A 20903-nucleotide genomic window follows, 5' to 3' on the forward strand; every position below is an offset into this window, starting at 1 on the left:
CGCTGAATAACATTTTCAAAGAGTCAAAAATGGCCAAACAGCAACAACGGAATTCTTTTGATGACTTACTGAGTTCAGACCTGCCTCTGCATTCCGCCACAGCTCATCAAGATTTGTTTCAAGATGTTTCAAGTCCAAATCTTTTCAGCCCGCAAGTAGGCAGTTTATATAAGCAGAGCAAGCCAAGCTCAGCAAGTACTACCATGGACCCATTTTTTGACGAGTGAGTAGAATTCGGTTTGGCCTGTAAATAACGGCTGATTCAAATGACCAGCGATGAAGAATATGGTGCACACCCGGTGGGACATTTTGGTTACCTTGCTCCCCAATCAACCTCCAATGTGAATGCCAGCACTAGTTTTAGACATTCTGATCCGTCATTTGTTGAATCGAGAATGCCGTTGGCAGCCTCTGGTGCTATCCCTGCAGGATTCTCAGGACCAGCGAGGAATGGTGGTCAACTTTCTGAAGCAAGAGCATACGGAGAAGATCCTTTTGGGGACGATGAAAGTCCATCCGCGTACGCTTTTGCCGGTCCTGGAGCCACAGTTTCGGGGGGTCCTCCTCGTAGAAGCAGATGGCAAAAATTCAGAGACGATCATCTTACGGATATAGACTGGACATTGGGGTTGAATCAAATGCTGAGAAGAAAAAGTAAATTCGAGGGCATAACAAGAGACATTACCTTGAATGATCCTGAAGGAAACAGAGTGAAGGGTTTTGAGAATAATGTAGTGACGACGGGAAAATATGGCCCTCTAACATTCTTACCAAAATTTCTATATGGTGAGGCCTTTCGATTATATATAGGTTCGATGATATATTAATATCATGATAGCCGAATTTTCACGCTCTGCAAATCTATTTTTCCTTTTCACAGGTAAGATAAATTCGTGTTGCACGATACTTATGATAATGTAGCATGCATACAACAAGTACCAAATGTATCCCCCACTGGTCGCTGGACGACCATCGTCCCACTTGGTGTGGTGCTGATTGCGAGTGCTTTCAAGGAAATCAAAGAAGATTTCGTTAGTTTCGTGTTTTGCGTCAAAGGCTGTGCTCATTACTATTAGAAACGACATGCTTCTGATCGCTCCCTGAACAACAACACTTCCCAAGTCCTGGTCAATCAACAATTTCAAATTCGACCTTGGCGAAGATTAAGGGTTGGAGACATTGTCAGATTGGAAGGCAACAACTTTATCCCGGCCGATATGGTGTTGATTAGTAGTAGTGAACCTGAAGGACTGTGTTATGTGGAGACTGCAAACCTGGATGGGTAGGTCTTGTCAGCCATAGTGTTACCTACTGATATTGTTTGCAGTGAAACCAATCTGAAAATCAAACAAGCTCATCCGTCGACATCATCCTTGACTAACGCTCAGTCTGTTGCCATGTTACGAGGCCATCTTGCATCAGAAGCACCCAACTCTTCTCTATACACTTATGATGGCACGTTTCACCTTTCATCGTCACACCTTGGGGCCTCTTCTACAAAAATCCCAGTAGGGCCTAATCAAATGTTGTTGAGAGGAGCACAATTGAGAAATACAGAATGGGTTTATGGAATTGTCGTTAACGCGGGACATGAGACAAAGTTAATGAGGAACGCAACGTATGATCATCCCTTGCTGAAGAGATTCTCGCGGCTCATACCTTATAGTGAGGCACCGATGAAACGTACTGCAGTCGAACGGCAGGTCAACAAGCAGATTTTGTATCTTTTCTGTCTGCTTATTATTTTGTCCTTGGTTTCCACGATCGGTAGCAGCATCAGAAGCGTAAGTTTGCTTACTCGCAAAGAATAAATATGCTAATAATTATGTACAGTGGGTATGGGACAAAAACTCGTGGTATCTTCGATTGGGAAACGAAAGCCGAAATAAAGGTAATTCTACGCTACATCAGGACCGTATTCTGATGGCGGCTGATATCTTCTCAGCCCGGCAATTTGTCGAAGATATTCTGACTTTTATTATCTTATACAACAATCTTATTCCTATCTCGTACGTTTACAGCTATGTGATGAGAGTCAAACCAAGCTGAAAATCCGTTAGGCTTATAATGACTATGGAAGTTGTGAAGTTCCAGCAAGCTTCCCTCATCAACTCTGATTTAGATATGTATCATGCCCCTACGGACACACCTGCCTTATGTCGAACCTCTTCGTTGGTCGAAGAGCTTGGACAAATCGCGTATATTTTCTCTGACAAAACTGGAACCCTCACTCAAAATGAGATGGAGTTTAAAGAATGTACAATTTCAGGAACAATGTATGCGCAGACAGTAGATGATGCAAAACGAGAACAAGGCCAAAAGACCTTCGAGGTGTTGAAACAGAGAGCATCAGGTGATACAAATGAAGGTGCTACGATAAGAGAGTTGTGAGTTTGTATTATCGATGCACCCTCCTCCAGCTCACCTATTATCAGCCTTTCACAGCTGGCTATTTGTCATACCGTTATCCCGGAGCGAAAAGATGGAAAGATGGTGTACCAAGCATCCAGCCCGGATGAGGCCGCCCTTGTAGCGGGAGCTGAGATGCTAAACTATCGCTTCCGCACTCGCAAACCACAATCAGTTTTTGTTGAGGTTAACGGTCAAAGCGAAGAATGGGAAATTTTAAATGTGTGCGAATTTAACTCTTCTAGAAAGAGGATGTCAACTGTCGTTCGCGGACCAGATGGTAGGATTAAAGTTTACACTAAAGGGGCAGATACTGTGATTTTCGAAAGGCTTGCGCCAAAGCAAGAATTTGCTGAACCTACTTTAGTCCATTTGGAGGTCGGTATCCTCGTTCTCGACTGATTTGACTGCAAAGCTTACTTGATTATAGGACTATGCTACGGAAGGTCTCAGAACACTTTGCTTAGCATATAGAGAAATTTCAGAGCAAGAATATGCTCAGTGGTCCACAATGTATGATAACGCGGCATCGCAACTCTCTGGTCGAGCAGAAGCTCTTGACAGAGTAGCAGAAGCTATTGAACAAAACTTGCGATTATTGGGTGCCACTGCAATTGAGGATAAATTGCAAGATGGGGTGCCGGATGCCATTCACACATTGCAACAGGCAGGAATCAAAGTAAACTCGTTATTGGACCCTTCAAATTACAACTAACAGCGAGGTAGATCTGGATTTTAACAGGTGACAGACAAGAGACAGCCATTAACATTGGTCTTTCATGCCGATTGATCTCGGAATCTATGAATCTTGTTCGTCGGCTGGCTTTCTAGGCATAAGGCTTTGGCTCATCCACCTGCGTAGGTAATAATCAATGCTGACACTGCTGTCGAAACACAAGAGCTATTGAATAGACGACTGTTTGCTATCAAGAATCAGCGTATGGGTGGCGACATGGAGGAGTTAGCTTTAATTATAGGTATGTTTGTAACCCTGGACTGTAGAAACAAATTAAATGATCATTTTGAAGATGGAAAAAGCTTGACATATGCTCTGGAAAAAGAATGCGCAGATATCTTCCTTGAGCTAGCTGTCATGTGCAAAGTAAGTTACTCAATTATACCACATTTATCATCATTAACATTAAATGAAAGGCTGTTATCTGTTGTATGTTGAGTGCTATAGGATCATTTCTCCAAAAAAACTCATGACAATCTTTTAGGCCGGGTGTCTCCTTTACAAAAGGCGCTTGTAGTCAAGCTGGTCAAAAAAAGTACTGATGCCCCTTTACTTGCCATCGGCGATGGCGCCAACGACGTCAGCATGATACAAGCAGCCCATGTTGGTGTAGGCATTTCTGGGGTTGAGGTGAGTTATTTCAGTGAATTTGCTTAAGGGTGATATTGAATATATTGCAAATCTAAGGGTCTTCAAGCTGCGCGCTCAGCAGATGTCGCTATCTCACAGTTCAGGTTTTTAAGAAAACTCTTACTCGTACATGGTTCCTGGAGTTATCAAAGATTGACGAAACTCATTCTCTGTAAGGCAACCTTCAAATATTATGATCTGGCCGGCTCTGAACTTTCTCAGATTCTTTCTATAAAAATATTACCTTCGCCCTCACGCTTTTCTGGGTAGGCTGATGAATAATCTCTAAAAGCATATCATTGACACAATTCACAGTATTCGTGGTTCAATGATTTTTCTGGTCAAATTGCTTTTGAAGGGTGGTCAATGTCCTACTATAACGTTATCTTCACCATCCTGCCTCCACTGGTCATTGGCATATTCGATCAGTTTGTCTCTGCTCGAATGCTTGATCGCTACCCTCAGCTCTATCACCTTGGCCAACAGAATGCGTTCTTCACGCCTGTGAAATTCTTCTACTGGATTGGTAACGCACTTTATCATAGTGTTGTAAGTCAAGAAGTACCAAATTGCATTAAAACTGACAAACGATCCAGCTTCTTTTTGCTTTCTCCGTATTTGTCTTCAACAATGACCTGTTGGCTACGGATGGAAAGAATTCCGGCCTTTGGGTTTGGGGGACTACTCTCTATCTATCGATTCTATTAACAGTTTTGGGCAAAGCAGCTTTAATATCAGAGTAGGCTGTTCAATTGAGATGTGGCGCTTACTGATTTCTTTCCCTAGCGTTTGGACAAAATATACGTTAGCTGCTATCCCTGGTTCATTCATCTTTACCATGGTTGCGCTGCCCTTGTATGCCATTATTGCACCTTTACTAAACTTTTCTCTGGAATACACTGGTATCGTTCCGCGACTGTGGGCTGATCCAGTGTTTTACTTCGTCCTGTTCTTATTTCCCATTATATGTTTGTTGCGTGACTATGTATGGAAATAGTGAGTCTATATAATGGCATAGTACAAGGCTGCTTACTAGAGTATAATCAGTTACCGGAGAACGTATCATCCCGCATCTCATCACATTGTACAAGAGATTCAGAAATTCAACCTTTCCGACTATAGACCGCGACAGGAGCAGTATGTCTTTAGCGATTTTCAATGGGTCTTGTGCTAATTGCTTTTAGATTTCAAAAGGCTATCAAAACTGTCCGAGCAACTCAGCGCATGCGTCGGCAGCGAGGATTTGCATTTTCTCAGACTGAGACGAACAATCAAGATCAAGCAAGACTAATTCGGGCATATGATACTAGTGTTGCAAGACCATCAGGATATTGAGAGAGGTAAACAAACTAAATTGTGGAATTAGAAGTTATGCATTGTCTGCTCATTGCTAAAGTTGCATTGCCAACTGTTACATTGAAATATTCTGGGTTTTATATCATTTCGGTCACATCACACGGTAATCCATCAGCCTGCACAAATGTTAAAAGCTTGTTCTTTCAATATTTTTGGAATTAACTTACATCAATATCAAAAGCTGCCCATGGCTCATCTTTATTTGGTCCTGACATCGAAGCGTAAACGTAACGAAATTCGTCGCCGGGATCTCCCCGGAACGCAATGAGTCGCAGTGTTTTGGCTGTGGTCCACCAGTCACCTAAGGAAGATAATCACATTAGATACAACCTTCACTGTCGCTTGTATATACCTAGTTGTGGCATTAGTAGCGCGCGATCTCCCGTTTCTAAGTTTGCTGGTTTGTTATCGTTTGTCCACAATTTGGTGGCCAATTGGTTACAGACAACCACCTGGGGGCTCATAATAAGGATTATGACGACTCCAAAAGAACAATCGACGTACAGCACAATGATTAACAGCGGCCGCTTTACCAATAACTTGTTTACACCTTATTCTTGTGTTGAATAAATGAGATATTTCACCAGAGGGGATCACTTACAGATCCATTAATCTGCGTCTAGAGACCATATCGAGTCCAGGATGTCTAAAGTGATAGCTTAAAGTATCGAAAATGACTAAATTCACCTAGGCAAAACGTTGTCAGATATTACAAAAGCACAAAGTAAGCTTGAATTTATTCACTTTCGAATTATCTTCTAGCCAGTCGCTAATGGAATTCAACAATGAGACCATCTGAACTTGATCATGAGCGCGGGCGACATGTATACCACGCAGCAATTGCCGCGGAGAGACTAAATTGAAATAAGTAAAAACAACGACAAAACATTCAAGATAGAAGGACATCATCATACGTTCTGAATTCTCATTTCTGATGACATTTGCGGCAGCTTTCAGCAATCTTTCCGAAGTTATGGCTCCTTCAGTATCTGAAAGTTTTGGTCAATCAGTGCTGTACTGTGGTGAACACCTTTACCAATAATCAAAACTTCTCCGCTATCCCAATTTTGTTGCCGACCAGTAGACTTAGTTTCTTTTGAGCCTCCTCCACAGCGAGAGTTCAACGCTAAAGCAATCACGATAGCACTTTTACCTATCCCAGGGGGGCCAGATAATTCTATGGTCATACCTGGAACAACAGCGCCTATATATCTTTTGGCATTGCTCTTCCCAAAGGCAATTTCCTCTGATGGAATGACGCCGAATTGATTAATGAGTCCATCGATTGAGGTAGATAGAGTTGAAAAACGAGGAAGAAGTTTGGTTGATAGAAGGTCAGCCGCAGTTGAAGACTGGACTTGCGCCTGAAATGTTTGAGGTAACCGAGTCTCGTCTGACGATAGACTAGCTTTGCCATAGTCAAACAGGTGATTATGAGACAGCTGTCGTTCAATACTCACTCATCCACTGCTCAATTTTCTGTAGTAAATCAGTTACCTGAGACTTGGGTAGTGCAAGCTCTATTAGTTGCTGTTCAGTTATTCTACATTGAAGAAAACAACTGAAATATACCAGCAGACAAGTCGTCGGTAGAAAGCTGCATAACATCCGATACTGTCTTATAATTTGCATCAAGCAAAATGGTCCGTAGATTGCGTCTGAGATGTGGGCTTGACAAATGTTTCGGGTCAAGGTCCCAAACAAAAACTCACGGTATAGGAAGAGAAGAAAGCAAAACGGCTTGTGGATCGATCTTTTCATTCGTCATAGTTGAAAGAAAAACTCTCTTAACAATTGAGCATTCTGACAAGTTTAGAAAGAAATTAATAGTTAAGTAGCTGGCTGATCATTAACCTTACGTAATATTTCGGTGTTTTGCTGATGTGGCATCCGGGACGCGCTTGCGTTGTGCTACATCTACGAGTTAAGGTAATTCAATATTTGTCTCATCAATACTGAGAATCTTGTATAAGTCGTTAAACCAATCAATTTTGCCTAAAATGGTATGTAGGCCCTACAAAGCTGCAAGATATCGCTAATTATCGTACATCAGTCTATTATGGAACTTAACGGTGGCTCCGTTGTAGCCATGATTGGCAAAGATTGTGTTGCTATCGCTTCTGATTTGCGTTTGGGAAATCAACAGGTTGGAATAGCAGCAAATTTTAACAAAGTGTCTGCAATCAACGACAAACTCTACTACGGCCTTTCCGGTCTTGCTACCGACGTGTACACATTGTAGGGTATCTCAATAGTAACTCAAAGCTGGAGAAGCTCATTGACCGCATAGACGAGAACACATGCGATTTAGAGTGAACATGTACCGAATGAAGGAGGAAAGAGAGATTACACCCAAAACTTTCACTCATCTCCTCTCAAGTACCTTGTATGAGAAGAGGTATGTAACACCGCTTGAACTGGGAGCCATGGTAAACACTCATTTTCTCCAAGATTCGGCCCCTTCTTCCTTGAACCAATAGTTGCTGGTATTTCTTCCCCAACACCAATGGACCCGAACCCAAAGCCTTATATCTCCACCATGGATACGTTCGTCGCAAGATCCTCTTCTCTTGAGTCTTGATTGAGTTAAAACTAACACATTTCATAGTATCGGCTGTATCACCACCCCCAAAGACTTTGCTGTTGCTGGCACAGCATGTGATAAGCTTTATGGTGTCGCGGAAGGATTGTGGGAGCCCGATCTTGTATGTAGTGTCCTGCTATGTGTTGACCTCGATCTAACAAGCACTGTCAGGAACCTGAAGACTTATTTGAAACCATCTCCCAAACATTGTTGAATGCTGTGGATAGAGACGCGCTAAGTGGATGGGGAGCAGTGGTCAATATCATGTAGGTTATGATTGAGATGCTTGGAAGGACGTACATATTGACACTATGCCTCAGAACTCAAGACAAAGTAATCACCAGAACGCTCAGAGCAAGGATGGACTAGGAAGTACCGAAAGAAATGTAGATTGAATAATGGAATAAGTAGATCAACGGCATGTATAACATTACGATCAAGCTTGGCGGTTACTAAAGTGTGACAAATTCTCAATTCAGCAAATTGCATAAACCATAGTCGAACATCGGCAATGAGCAAAAGCTTGAAACCATCTTTAAAGTCTCCTGTGGCTTTTGAAGCCTAAAACATTGTGTTCAATACTCTTGTCCGGAATATGCAGCGGCAACACAGTAGTGCGTGAATTCTACTCTGTTAGCCGTCCTGACTCAATGCCAGATGCCCTTACGTAATAATTTTGGCGGATGACGGGGAATGCCCCTATATCCGCTTTTCGTTCCTGGCAGATATTTCTTTGGCTTGTATCGTTCTCGTCTTCTTTTTTTTGACACTTTTATATTTTGTTTATCTTTTCCTTTTGATTGAAAATTGGCTACCAAAACCCGAGAAATTCAGTTTCTTGGCGTCCAATGCTAAAAACCACCATGGCACCTCAAACGACCCCAATACGGCCCAATGGCGCTGGTCTTCAAACTGTGGCTCGTCCTGCCATGCCCCAGCCTGGTATGCCACCGTATGGCATGGTACCTCACGGACCTGCCCAATATTCTATGATGGGATATCCTCAACAAGGATACTATGTAAGCAAGTGCTGTGGCCGTTTCCAATACTAATGTTTTTGAAAAAGCCAACTTACAACGTTTATGATCAGCAAAGCTTTGGAATGCCTCCACAACAATGGGCTCCTCAGCATCATCCGCAAGGCCAATATGCTGGGAATTTCAACGTTAGACCTATGTCGCCTCCACAATCCTCGCCTGCCCCGTTCCAACCTGGGCAAACCCTTCCTCGTAATGCGACTGTCGCAACCAATGACAGTCCTCCCTCTTTTCGACCTCTATCCAGTAATCATCAGGCCACACCTTCCAACACCTCGTCCGGACCGGTTCCTAAATCTCCAGTCCGGCCGATCAATATCACTGCTCCGTCATTTAACCACTTGTCTGGAGGAAGCGCAACTTTCAACCCTGTCACCCTCGCTCCAAGGCGTTCAGCAGCGATTGCTATCAAGAAGCCTGATGGTACAATAATTGATTTAGGGGAAACAAAAAAGGCGCCATCTTCTACTGCCAGCTCACATGTTTCAACTCCAACCCCTGTAACACCTAGTACGCTCACGACTGTTAAGGCTAAATCTGAACAACCCAAGAAGCCAGTATTTTCATTACCCGTTGTTGTCAAAATTGAAAAACCTGAAGAGAAGGAGCTTAGATTAAAAGAGGAAGCCGAAAGGAAAAAGCTGAAGGAGCAGGAGGAGAGAGCAGAACGAGAAAGGCTAGAAAGGCTTCGGAAAAAGGCAGAGGATGATGGACAACAAAAGCCTATACAGGACGAGGAACAACCAGGAAGAGAAAAAGCTGAGCAAAACGGCGAGAATGTTATCGAAATGGTGCATTTTTTCTTTGTACATTTTGAATGATGCTTACATTACCTCCAGTCGATATCCGAAGCCGAGAAAAAATCAAGCGAGGACGAATTAGCGCAGTGTGACATCGATGTCCCTTCTGTGAATTTCAGCATTCCAACTAAACCCGCTCATGCAGTTAATGGCTTGAAAGATGTCCCAGCTTCTCCCAAATTGGAAACAGAATTATCTACTTTTATTGTCGAGCCATCTACCTCTGCCCTAACCTCCGCCAAGCCAATCATAGACATTCGCTCTATCACTTACCCCGGGTTATTGAAATCCCCTAACGTCGAGCTCAATATTTCTGCCCAACCTTCCAAATTTCGATACGATCGCGAGTTCCTAATGCAATTCATGAATATTTGTAAAGAAAAGCCAGAGGATCTGCCTAATCTTGAAGAAATTGGTCTTGACGCTGAAGGTTCAAGTGGATTTGGCAGTCGAGGTCCTCGTGGAGGACGCTCATCTATGGGCCCTCCCAGTCGTGCTGGATCCATTTCGACAGGTGCCGGTATCGGAGGTATGACAAGAGCTTCTATGGGTTCTTTCGGAACAGGGCAGTTTGGCTCAATGCCTGTATCGCTGCGCAACACTACTAGTGAACAGCGTTATCGTGCAAGTCTTTCTGGTCGCCCATCAAGCCAAGGATTTCCTTCCATGGCTGGATTGCCGCCCATGAGTCTTTCAAATTCCCGGAGTGGAAGAGGTAGTCAACGGGGATCGAAACGAGCTCCTCCGAGTCAGACACCTGCGGCTGCCTCTATCCCTATCTCCGAGAATGCCTGGACACGGACTCGACTCGGCGGGGATGCCGAGGGCACGCCAGGCTACATTGAGCGAAAGGTCAAGGCGCTGCTCAACAAGCTGACTGAGGAGAAGTTCGACCAGATCTCTCTCCAAATCCTGGAGTGGGCAAACAAGTCGAGGAACGAGACGAACGGTCTCACGCTCAAGCTCGTCATCAAGCAGATCTTCGAGAAGGCGACGGACGAGGCCCACTGGTCGTCGATGTATGCGAAGCTGTGTAGGCTGCTGCACGATGAGCTGGATCCGGAGGTGACGGAGATCATCGGGGAGAAGCCTGTGTCTGGGCGGACGCTGTTCAGGAAGTACCTGCTCGGTCGATGCCAGATGGACTTTGAGAACGGCTGGAAGGCGCGTGAGGACACAGCGGTGGCTGCTGCTGCGAAGCAGAAGGAGGACGGCGAGAAGCAGGAGAAGGCGAAAGAGAGCGGAGACAAAGAGGCGGACCTGATGAGCGATGAGTACTATGCGGCGCAGAAGGCGAAGCGACGGGGACTCGGTCTTGTGCAGCTGATAGGAGAGCTGTTCAAGCGAGAGATCCTGTCGAGCCGTGTCATCTCGGAGTGTCTGATCAAGCTGCTCAGTAACGTCCTTGACCCGGATGAGGAGGACATTGAGTCTGCGTGCAAGCTCTTGGCGACTGTGGGCCCTGCGTACGACCGGGTGGCGTCTGACAACCTGAACAAGGCGTATATTCGACTGGACGAGATCCTGAAGCTGGAGAGTCTGTCTTCGCGTATCAAGTTTATGATCATGGTAAGTGTGCCCGATGGGGGTGAGATGCATGCATGCGAGCGAGCGAGCAAGCAGGCAAGCAAGCAAGCGTGCAAGCATGCATACATGTATGTATGGATGGTATGCTGATGGTTCGGTGCAGGATGTGATTGATCTCCGGAAAGAAGGCTGGAGGTCGAGAAAGCAGCAGGCGGGTGTGATGACGATTGCAGAGATCCACAAGCAGAATGCTCAGGAGAAGAGTGCTGCTGCTGCTGCTGTGGTGGCGAAGGAGTCTATCTCACGGGGCGGGTCTCGTGCGGGGAGAGACAGGCGCGATGGGGGGCTTCAGCCTGGGGAATGGCAGGCGGTCCAGTCGGGTGCTCGCACTCTGAGCCGGCCGACTGACTTTTCTGGGATGGGCAAGAACATGAGTGCTAGTGGGAATGCGCCTTCTTTCGGACCTAGCAGTGTGTTTGCGAGCCGAAAGGGGAAGGGGAATACTGCGGGTATGACGACGCCCCCGATCTCGCGCCAGCCGTCTTCTGCCAACATGTTCAGTGCTCTGAATGATGCACATGAGGCTGAGGCGGCGGGAGGGGATGGAGGTGAACCTGGGGCACAGCGGAAGAGGCTGAACCTGGCGCCTCGTACGAAGCCGATACCGGGAGACGAGAGAGAGGGAGAGGGTGAGATGGAGGCGGAGGTGGAGGTGGAAGTGGAAGTGGAAGGAGACGGTGAGTCAGGTGGAGAGGAGGAGATAGAGGAATTATCGGAAGAGAGAGCAAAGGCGAAGATCGATGTGGACATGAAGGAGTTATGGGGCGAGAAGGACCAGGGTGGATCACGAAATCCGGTGGACATTGTGGAGTACTTTGTGTCGCTACCGGAGAGTCGGCGGCCGCTGCTGGCGGAGCGATTAGTATCAGACATCTTCCGAATATCCAAGACGAAGGAGGCACAGATTGTCGCCAAGGGCTGGAGGATGGCATTAGATCAGCAAAGCGTGACGGTAGATGTCTTGCGACAGAGGTGAGTGGTGCATACGGTTGCCGGCTGTTGTAAGCGTAAGGCGAATGCTTACTTGTGATGACTAGTCTGGAAGGCAGGATGGCTACACTGGACGACGAGGCGATTGACTTCCCTGGGGCATACAGTGCTGTTGCATACCTCGTGCGCGGTATCGATCTTTCACAAGAAGACGTCGAGGGACTGGGCGAGAAGATTGAGATGGAGGGGACGCCACTGATCACACCGAAACAAAAGCTCGAGAAGGCACTGGCAAAGGTCGACGAGGAAGCGTCTACATGACGTTCTGTAGCTTGCATTACAACATCTTGACAACATCAATCTCCCTCTCTAATATACTCCTATGGTGCTCTGTTCCAGGTTATGCAGCATGTAGCGTCTTTTGATTGTCATCGTGGCCTACGTTTTTGGTTTCATGCGCACTTAAAAGAATAATCTTGCCTTGTTACAAAGGGTAACGTATTTTATGTACGAAAGCTGAACCTCAAGCAATGCTTCATCAAATATCATGACCGCATTTTTCATCGTAGGTGTGGCAAACACCTTATCAACTACATATAGCTGGATATGATATCTTGGTCCATGAGCTTCATTTTGTGCATGGCATGTACGAATATTGTGGCCGAAGTTCCCACAGATTCTACAACGTCTTTTTTTTCTGCGTGACATTGACTTCTAAAACGGTTTTAAAGGCTTATCTGATCGATGGGCTGTTTCACAGTTCTTCGGACCAGTATATATATCCCCTTGAAATGGTCGATGACTCTCCATGTAGTTGTCTCTTGACTTTTCCTGACACCATGTCACCAGCTCGTTAACCTCCTCAATCTTCATCGCGTTTACAAGTGTCAAATTGGCCGCTCCAATCATCATTTCAGTACCTTTGTACAACTGATTGAGCGCACTCCTAATAGTTGTAGGGAAGCTAGTATGATATCAAGTTATTAGCCTTATGGCATACTTTATTTCGTTCTTCAATTTGGTCATGTAATACGGAGTCTTTAGTTAGCAGACTTTGGGGTCAGCTGCAGGAAGTTTTGACGTTTTCAGCGCCGGAATGAGATATGGTGTTGCAACGTCTGGGCTAAAAGGAATAAACCCTGAGCCTCGACATGCACCACCAAGATTGCGCTCTGTAGATGAGTCTTAGGATGCCTCTGCAAAAGCCGACGACATCTACAGTTCTGCGACATGAATGATGTAAACTCGGATGAATATCTCAACCCGGTTGAAATATATCTTTTTCAGGGATTGAGACGGTTAACATCAAAGACTACAGAGGGTGAGATAAATGCGAAGGCATATACAGAGCGGCAATCCCATCATCCTGGTAGAAACGCTCAAATTCGTCCGACTTGAGGTTTGCAAGACCATCTACATCAAGAGACGCCTTAGTCTCGTGACGTTATTCCTTGTATGCTGCCATATATGCCTGATCTGAAGCGAGCTTACTGGCCATTCACCCATTGTTGCTCAATATTATCCAGCCAAATGGTGAACCCTCATCATGCTATCCTGACTAGTGGAACTTTAGCGCTAGAATGACAAACAGCAGTATTGCAAGCTCTTGTGGTTGATACCATAGCGATAATTGCTCATTGATTTGATTTGATTGTAGGCGTTTTCTGCAGTCCCTTCACTCAGCGTTGTTCATGATATTGACGGCCCCGATACCCATCACGAAGCCGGCCTGCAAGGATTCCAGGCATCATCTTCCGCTATCCTGTGTGTTACAAGTATGAGTCAGCTTTTTTTGGCTATCTCCTGCTACTTGCAGACTCTCGTGTAGTCATTCTTGTTGCTAGAGTCTGCCCAGTGTTCTGGCCGGTGTTTGACAAACTTGTGCGCCTCAAATCTGCTCAACCTCCCTCAATCTCACGCGGGCAAGAGCTAGTTTTCCATTATTCAACATCTTGCAAACTTAACGAGTAGCCTTGAGATTCACTTCCATTGTGCACCGAAATCAAACTGATTTTTGTCAATCGTCCATTTTTCAGAGCTTTTCTTTTCGTCAACTCTGCCCCTAGGACATGTTTCCTCGAGTCACCCACCAAACTCACCAACACAGACGACTGATGTGGTAGCACTCTGTATCTTTTAAATTGGCTTGATTGTATACTTTGAATAGCGATAACTATTCTATCTTTAATTCACTTGATTAACTGAGAATAGTTGAAATCATACCAGTCGCGGAGAAAAGTCAATGTCCGCCCCGAAGCCTTTGAGTCAATCAAAATGTCTATGAATATTCTATTGAAATATTGGCAGAAGCATGCCAAAATGTTGGACACTCTAAGCAGGCGTTGATAACTTATGGGTAGCTTATGCAAATGAAGCGAAAGCAAAATACATGATACGAGGCAATTATATCATTGTAGCTCCTAAAAGCCTAGTATCTCTTCTCTTATCAACTGCGGGACTGGAAGATGGTTGTGTCGTTCATGAAAAGAAAGAATTATACCGTGGCCTGGGAGGAGATGTTGAATGAAATCGGAGCCAGCTCCTTCATAGCCTAAACTTTGGGCGTCAAGTATGGTTATTTCTCTCGCATGACAAGAACAAAGATTTCTCTCATTGCCTCGACAACTGCCATGAGACCTGTTTGGGCTTGGTCTAATCTTGGGACTGGCGTCAAGTCACTTTTGCCGACACAAACTGAGATGAGCTCAGAGACTGAGGGTATCCTGTTGTTTTACAAATCAAGCCTGTTCACATTGAACCGGTCAAGCATGACGGGGGGCAGCCACTGATAGCTTGAAAGTAACTGATCCAATCTCAGATCTTCACTACTTTGCTTTGAAGTGAAAAAAGCCATGCCATACAAAAGACATCAGGTCCCCTGCCAAAGCCGACGTCGAGACATATACAAACGTTATGGCTAAAGGGTTGAGCTTATTGGCCGAGGTGCTGACCCAGAGAACCTATCAGTCCTATTCTGTGAGTGGTAATGCACCCTGCTACAGTAATCAAGCCTGTAACGAATTGAGGACATTTCTGGGATTTCAACGTTGGAGCCATTCATCTTGATCCCATCGTGGCTATCAAAGATGCTCCCAGCCGATGCTCTAGCATCTCAGAAACAAAGCAGCAATACTTGGTTAGCTATTGGGACTCATTCTGATAGTATGGACGAGATTCAGCCAGAAACCGTCGACGAGAGGATAGAGATAATGTCTGAGCAGATGTAGCAGTCGAGAGTGTGTATGGTTGGTAATAGACTGTAGCCAAATGTTGAAAGACCTGTTGTGTATAACTTGATGGTATAAAGTATAGTGGATAGCGATTAATAGAGAAGAATATAATCCATACAATTCAAAGTCAAGTCTGAATAGCCCTTTCTCTGTGGCGAGTAGATAGAAATTCGGTGAATTCGCATGACTATCAATGTGGCCAATAGATGTGTACGTAATATGTTCAATTCTAAACGGCTGCAAGTTTGGTTTCCCACCATTTTGGTTTTTTTTTCTTCTTTTCTCATCCCAGATCATTTCTGGACTCTATCCATTCAGAGTCCATCTTGTCTGTCCGCCGCTTGTCATCCATCCACTCTAAGCCTTTTCTCGCGAGAAGGTATTATAAGAGGCAGAAAAAAGCCGTTGTCTGCGTGCTTTTTCGACCTTTCCCCAGGCAGATACCAGATCGCAGGGTAACTCCAGATAAAACAGGACAAAAACCGTACAAGAGTTGTCGTTGTAAGCTGCGTGAGCTCACTGTACTTTACGGACGAGGTAAATCTACTTTGACCGTGGTTTGAACAAGACTGATTTTTTTTTTTCCAACCCAGCCCCTACCTTTCTTACCCTCTCCAATCTTCAACGTCCGCCATTCGACTGTCGTCACCCCCGGTTTCTTCTTCACATCTTATGTCCATGAACCAAAAAAACGCGCCCTCCGTTGGCACTGACAGCAAACCTGCTCCTGTCTGGGCACGTGGTCCTTCCTCGGCCACCGCATCGACTGCTGCCTCCCCAAACCCTTCTCGTTCCAATACTCCCTCTCACCCCTCTTCTGGCTTGGCTGAGACGAGTGCAGGTGAGAATGCAATCCCCCATGGGTCTTCTGCTATTCCCATAGGGGCAAGTCACTCGAGGAAGAGTAGTCTGCTAGTCGGAGCTGGTGGCGTAGACTTTAAGAAAAGTACGTGGTCTGCTACAGTTGTACATGACAAATGGGACTGAGCCGAGTTTTGGCAGGCAACATAGCTTTTGGTACGGTAAATGTGCCAAATTCAATACTTTCGTCATCCCCAGCTGCGCCTTCCACCACCGGTGGCCACCTTGCAGACTCTGTCAAATCATTCGGCACCATTGATGCTGATGGAAATACTGATCCTAGTGTTGTCAAGACTCGCAAGCCGAGCACTCTCAATCCCTCCGCACCTTCCAGCGATAAGCAGCAGCTCAATGTGCATTCCTTGTTCACCAGTAGGTCTCCACAAAATCCTTCATCACTTGCGTCCATGTCTCCACATCAAATGTCGCAACATCCAGTGTCTCACATTCGACGGCAATCGCTGGGTCAGAGTAATCCCAATTTTCAAGGGCAGGTTCCGATTGGTTCACCCAATTCTTCTGCTGTTCCTCCCCATATTCGCCCATCTTCTGGAATGCCAGGGCAATCTCGCCCTCCAAATCTCAACATGCCTCATGGACAATTCATACCTCAACATGTGCAGCAAGGGTTTCGACCTCAGCAGAGCATGCCACCACATCAACCATCAGTGAGACCAAACGGTGCAGGTCCTCAAGGTATGCCTCGTCCGATGATGAATCCCGGTCAATACAATATGCACTCCGGCCCACAAGGGCAGTATTCGGTCATGAATTACCCACCACCACAAGGCAACTTTTTCGTGAGTAATCCACTCCCTTTTCCTAATGAGTCAAATTTTCTGATCTTGCGTATTAGCCGTCTTACAACCCCTATGAGCAACCACCAAATTTTATCGCATCCCAATGGGCACCTCAACAACATCAACAGTATAATAATGGTTTTTCAGCTGGTCACATGTCACCTCGACCTCCACAAGGCCAATTGGCCCCAGCCCAAGCACAATCACCTATGCCGACTCCAGCCACTATGATCAGTAGTGGAGGTCCCAGTCCTATGCCTACACCACCTACCCATCCTCCTAGTCTGATTAGCCATCAACCAACGCCTTCAAATGTTTCTGTGACATCCATTCCTTCTACGCCAGGAAGACCTGTGCCTGCTACAGCTCCCTCTACACAATTTCTCTCCGGAGGCGCTCCTTCTTTTACTCCAAGAGGAGCTTCGAAAACCATTAAGCTTTCACGAGAAGATGGTCGAGAAGTGGACCTGCAAACAATTGCTAAAGCTGTCAAGCCTGGTCCAGGAGCTACTGGTGATGGCGTCCCCGACAAGCCTGTCACCAACGTAGAGACTTTAAAGAAAAGGACTGGCTTACCTGTTGTAGTAAGGCTAGAGTCTGAAGAGTCAAAAAAAGCTAGATTGGCAGAAGAAGAAAGACAAGCAAAGATCAAGGCTACTGAGGAAAAGGAGGCATCGGAGAGGAAGGAACGAACAGAGAAGAAAGCTAAGGAAGAAGAGCAAAGAATCAAGACAAAAGCGGATGCCAAGATGAAAGATGTTGTAGAACAGGTAAGTGTGCTTGACTGATCTTTCAACATTGATAATGTTTGACCGTGGTTTACAGGACGAGCGAGAAAGAAATGCTGAAGAGAATGGAGAAAAGAAAAAGATAGATGAGGCATTTGCTGCTGAACAGGCTGCTGTACGAAAGCTTGCCGAAGAAAAAGAAGCTGCTGTCAAGGCCGCTCAAGAGAACAGCGAAAAAGCCGAGCAGGAAAGGGCAGCCGCTCATGTAGCCTCGCAAGAAGCTCGAGAGAAAGCCCAAGAGCAACGCCACGCTCTCTTATCTACACCAGCAGTGTCTGTCAGTGTTTCGCCTATTAGCACTCCTGTACTTGTGGCTGGCCTACCAGCTAAGCCTATAGCTGCCATTGCAGAAATAAAGCGGGCTCCTCCTTCGGCTCTTGATCTCAGTCCTTCATCTCCGTCTATCGGTGGCGAGACTACCTCTGTTTCTGCGACGGTTTTGAACTCTGCTCGACCAATTGAAGATATAAATGCAATCACTTATCCTATCTCCTTAAAGTCCCCCAAACCGGAATTGAATGCGAATGCTGTCCCAGGCAAATTCCGTTATGATCGAGATTTCCTGATGCAGTTTATGAATGTCTGTCGCGAAAAACCTGAAAGCCTTCCACCTCTGGAAGAGATTGGTCTTGAAGCAATGGATGCCGGGAGCGGCTTCGGCAGCCGTCGTGGCGGTCGGGCCTCAATGGGGCCATCCAGTCGCATACCAAGTGGATCAGGATCCGGTCTTGCTCATGGTGGATCCAATCGACCATTGCCAGGACAAGGTATGGGCGCATTCGGTATGGGCTCGTTTGGTTCAGGGTCCGGATTGTCCAGGGCTACAAGTGAGCAACGCTACCAGGCGAGTCGTCGTGCATCCAGTCAAAATGGACCTACTGGCATGTCTCCAATGGCTGGTCCACCCGCATTAGCATTGTCGAACTCACGAAGCGGCACAAGCCGTGGAAGTCAACGGGGATCGAAACGAGCTCCTCCGAGTCAGACACCTGCGGCTGCCTCTATCCCTATCTCCGAGAATGCCTGGACACGGACTCGACTCGGCGGGGATGCCGAGGGCACGCCAGGCTACATTGAGCGAAAGGTCAAGGCGCTGCTCAACAAGCTGACTGAGGAGAAGTTCGACCAGATCTCTCTCCAAATCCTGGAGTGGGCAAACAAGTCGAGGAACGAGACGAACGGTCTCACGCTCAAGCTCGTCATCAAGCAGATCTTCGAGAAGGCGACGGACGAGGCCCACTGGTCGTCGATGTATGCGAAGCTGTGTAGGCTGCTGCACGATGAGCTGGATCCGGAGGTGACGGAGATCATCGGGGAGAAGCCTGTGTCTGGGCGGACGCTGTTCAGGAAGTACCTGCTCGGTCGATGCCAGATGGACTTTGAGAACGGCTGGAAGGCGCGTGAGGACACAGCGGTGGCTGCTGCTGCGAAGCAGAAGGAGGACGGCGAGAAGCAGGAGAAGGCGAAAGAGAGCGGAGACAAAGAGGCGGACCTGATGAGCGATGAGTACTATGCGGCGCAGAAGGCGAAGCGACGGGGACTCGGTCTTGTGCAGCTGATAGGAGAGCTGTTCAAGCGAGAGATCCTGTCGAGCCGTGTCATCTCGGAGTGTCTGATCAAGCTGCTCAGTAACGTCCTTGACCCGGATGAGGAGGACATTGAGTCTGCGTGCAAGCTCTTGGCGACTGTGGGCCCTGCGTACGACCGGGTGGCGTCTGACAACCTGAACAAGGCGTATATTCGACTGGACGAGATCCTGAAGCTGGAGAGTCTGTCTTCGCGTATCAAGTTTATGATCATGGTAAGTGTGCCCGATGGGGGTGAGATGCATGCATGCGAGCGAGCGAGCAAGCAGGCAAGCAAGCAAGCGTGCAAGCATGCATACATGTATGTATGGATGGTATGCTGATGGTTCGGTGCAGGATGTGATTGATCTCCGGAAAGAAGGCTGGAGGTCGAGAAAGCAGCAGGCGGGTGTGATGACGATTGCAGAGATCCACAAGCAGAATGCTCAGGAGAAGAGTGCTGCTGCTGCTGCTGTGGTGGCGAAGGAGTCTATCTCACGGGGCGGGTCTCGTGCGGGGAGAGACAGGCGCGATGGGGGGCTTCAGCCTGGGGAATGGCAGGCGGTCCAGTCGGGTGCTCGCACTCTGAGCCGGCCGACTGACTTTTCTGGGATGGGCAAGAACATGAGTGCTAGTGGGAATGCGCCTTCTTTCGGACCTAGCAGTGTGTTTGCGAGCCGAAAGGGGAAGGGGAATACTGCGGGTATGACGACGCCCCCGATCTCGCGCCAGCCGTCTTCTGCCAACATGTTCAGTGCTCTGAATGATGCACATGAGGCTGAGGCGGCGGGAGGGGATGGAGGTGAACCTGGGGCACAGCGGAAGAGGCTGAACCTGGCGCCTCGTACGAAGCCGATACCGGGAGACGAGAGAGAGGGAGAGGGTGAGATGGAGGCGGAGGTGGAGGTGGAAGTGGAAGTGGAAGGAGACGGTGAGTCAGGTGGAGAGGAGGAGATAGAGGAGTTATCGGAAGAGAGAGCAAAGGCGAAGATCGATGTGGACATGAAGGAGTTATGGGGCGAGAAGGACCAGGGTGGATCACGAAATCCGGTGGACATTGTGGAGTACTTTGTGTCGCTACCGGAGAGTCGGCGGCCGCTGCTGGCGGAGCGATTAGTATCAGACATCTTCCGAATATCCAAGACGAAGGAGGCACAGATTGTCGCCAAGGGCTGGAGGATGGCATTAGATCAGCAAAGCGTGACGGTAGATGTCTTGCGACAGAGGTGAGTGGTGCATACGGTTGCCGGCTGTTGTAAGCGTAAGGCGAATGCTTACTTGTGATGACTAGTCTGGAAGGCAGGATGGCTACACTGGACGACGAGGCGATTGACTTCCCTGGGGCATACAGTGCTGTTGCATACCTCGTGCGCGGTATCGATCTTTCACAAGAAGACGTCGAGGGACTGGGCGAGAAGATTGAGATGGAGGGGACGCCACTGATCACACCGAAACAAAAGCTCGAGAAGGCACTGGCAAAGGTCGACGAGGAAGCGTCTACATGACGTTCTGTAGCTTGCATTACAACATCTTGACAACATCAATCTCCCTCTCTAATATACTCTTATGGTGCTTTGATTTAAACGGCAC

At 46.9% G+C, this 20903-nt stretch overlaps 5 protein-coding genes across 5 annotated transcripts; 4 read left to right on the top strand and 1 right to left on the bottom strand.

Moving 5' to 3' along the window:
* Positions 1-29: 29 nt before the first annotated feature.
* L203_103635 (uncharacterized protein) lies at positions 30-5110 on the top strand (the record flags this gene model as incomplete). Its single annotated transcript, XM_066213028.1, has 24 exons — positions 30-223; positions 275-786; positions 839-880; positions 937-1031; positions 1077-1282; positions 1328-1618; positions 1667-1784; positions 1834-1891; positions 1946-2009; positions 2061-2387; positions 2436-2787; positions 2840-3088; positions 3136-3219; positions 3272-3386; positions 3438-3511; positions 3562-3574; positions 3630-3775; positions 3833-3947; positions 3998-4041; positions 4091-4324; positions 4372-4514; positions 4562-4771; positions 4823-4912; positions 4960-5110. The coding sequence occupies 24 exons, from the start codon at positions 30-32 to the stop codon at positions 5108-5110; spliced, it is 3927 nt and encodes a 1308-aa protein (XP_066069125.1).
* A 98-nt stretch (positions 5111-5208) lies between these two features.
* Positions 5209-6899, bottom strand: L203_103636 (uncharacterized protein; the record flags this gene model as incomplete). Its single annotated transcript, XM_066213029.1, has 11 exons — positions 5209-5247; positions 5299-5432; positions 5484-5583; positions 5636-5687; positions 5733-5818; positions 5876-5985; positions 6046-6120; positions 6168-6539; positions 6592-6651; positions 6704-6789; positions 6844-6899. 11 exons carry the CDS (start codon positions 6897-6899, stop codon positions 5209-5211), a joined length of 1170 nt encoding a protein of 389 aa, XP_066069126.1.
* Positions 6900-7131: 232 nt separating this feature from the next.
* L203_103637 (uncharacterized protein) lies at positions 7132-8084 on the top strand (the record flags this gene model as incomplete). Its single annotated transcript, XM_066213030.1, has 7 exons — positions 7132-7134; positions 7185-7369; positions 7422-7529; positions 7583-7678; positions 7740-7836; positions 7887-7981; positions 8036-8084. 7 exons carry the CDS (start codon positions 7132-7134, stop codon positions 8082-8084), a joined length of 633 nt encoding a protein of 210 aa, XP_066069127.1.
* A 494-nt stretch (positions 8085-8578) lies between these two features.
* L203_103638 (uncharacterized protein) lies at positions 8579-12390 on the top strand (the record flags this gene model as incomplete). Its single annotated transcript, XM_066213031.1, has 5 exons — positions 8579-8734; positions 8782-9543; positions 9592-11121; positions 11243-12111; positions 12177-12390. 5 exons carry the CDS (start codon positions 8579-8581, stop codon positions 12388-12390), a joined length of 3531 nt encoding a protein of 1176 aa, XP_066069128.1.
* Positions 12391-15971: 3581 nt separating this feature from the next.
* Positions 15972-20818, top strand: L203_103639 (uncharacterized protein; the record flags this gene model as incomplete). The annotated part of the gene is made up of 6 exons (XM_066213032.1): positions 15972-16245; positions 16302-16960; positions 17017-17730; positions 17786-19549; positions 19671-20539; positions 20605-20818. The coding sequence occupies 6 exons, from the start codon at positions 15972-15974 to the stop codon at positions 20816-20818; spliced, it is 4494 nt and encodes a 1497-aa protein (XP_066069129.1).
* Positions 20819-20903: the final 85 nt, after the last annotated feature.

This window comes from Cryptococcus depauperatus, chromosome 4 (genome assembly GCF_001720195.1).
Source record: "Cryptococcus depauperatus CBS 7841 chromosome 4, complete sequence".
NCBI classification, from domain to species: domain Eukaryota; kingdom Fungi; phylum Basidiomycota; class Tremellomycetes; order Tremellales; family Cryptococcaceae; genus Cryptococcus; species Cryptococcus depauperatus.